The following is a 1,028-nucleotide window of genomic DNA, read 5'->3' on the forward strand; positions in this document are numbered from 1 at the left end:
TACAGATCTCACCTTAATAAGCACATCAGAATTCACACAGGTGAGAAGCCTTTCAAATGCCTGTCCTGCGGAAACAGTTTCGCTTATAAATCTGACCTTAAAAAACACATTAAAGTTCACTCTGTTGAGAAGAAATTCAAATGTCTGTCCTGTCCACACAGTTTCAAAAGGAAATCTCTTCTTTATAAACACATCAGAATTCACCCAGGCGAGAAGCCTTTCTCCTGTACAGTTTGTGGCAAAAGTTTTACTATAAAAAGTAGTTTGACTGAACACTTCAAGATTCACTCTGATGAAATACCTTTTTCTTGCAACACTTGTGGAAAAAGCTTCACTCACAAATCTAATCTTGATAAACACATCAGAACTCACACAGGTGAGAAGCCTTTCCCCTGTACAGTTTGTGGCAGAAGCTTTTCTGTAAAATGTAGTTTAACTGCACACATGATAACTCACACTGGTGAGAAGCCTTTCTCCTGCATGATGTGCGGCAAAAGTTTTACTGGAAGAACTTCTTTAAAAAAACACGTCAGAATTCACACAGGTGAGAAGCCTTTCTCTTGTACAGTTTGTGGCAAAACTTTTAATGAAAATTGTAGGTTAACTGAACACATCAGAATTCACACAGGTGAGAAGCCTTTCACCTGTACAGTTTGTGGAAAAAGCTTTGCTGTAAAACGTAGTTTAACTGCACACATGATAACTCACACTGATGAGAAACCTTTGTCCTGCACAATATGTGGCAAAAGTTTTACTGGAAAAACCTCTTTAAATAAACACCTCAAAAGTCACACAGGTGAAGAGCCCGTCTCCCGTACAGTTTGCAGTAGCGAAAGTTTTGACTAACTTAACTAAACGCATGACTCATGGGAGTAACTTTTGTAATCCATGACACATGAAACTCATCTTAAAGATATTGATTTCTTCACATAAGAAGTCACAGTAGCCGTAGACACACTGAATCCAATTCTTCCTCTGATCCGACAGAAAATCGTGTCTGATGAATTCATGGCATTTAGCGCTCATTG

At 38.5% G+C, this 1,028-nt stretch overlaps 1 protein-coding gene across 1 annotated transcript; it reads left to right on the forward strand.

The window, feature by feature from the left end:
* Positions 1 to 5: 5 nt before the first annotated feature.
* Positions 6 to 1,022, forward strand: LOC107105024 (oocyte zinc finger protein XlCOF6-like; the record flags this gene model as incomplete). Its single annotated transcript, XM_015405140.1, has 1 exon — positions 6 to 1,022. A coding segment is annotated over one exon (841 nt), but the record flags the coding sequence as incomplete, so codon positions are not given.
* Between the last annotated feature and the right edge of the window lie 6 nt (positions 1,023 to 1,028).

This window comes from Cyprinodon variegatus, unplaced genomic scaffold (genome assembly GCF_000732505.1).
Source record: "Cyprinodon variegatus isolate N-32 unplaced genomic scaffold, C_variegatus-1.0 Scaffold2011, whole genome shotgun sequence".
NCBI lineage: Eukaryota > Metazoa > Chordata > Actinopteri > Cyprinodontiformes > Cyprinodontidae > Cyprinodon > Cyprinodon variegatus.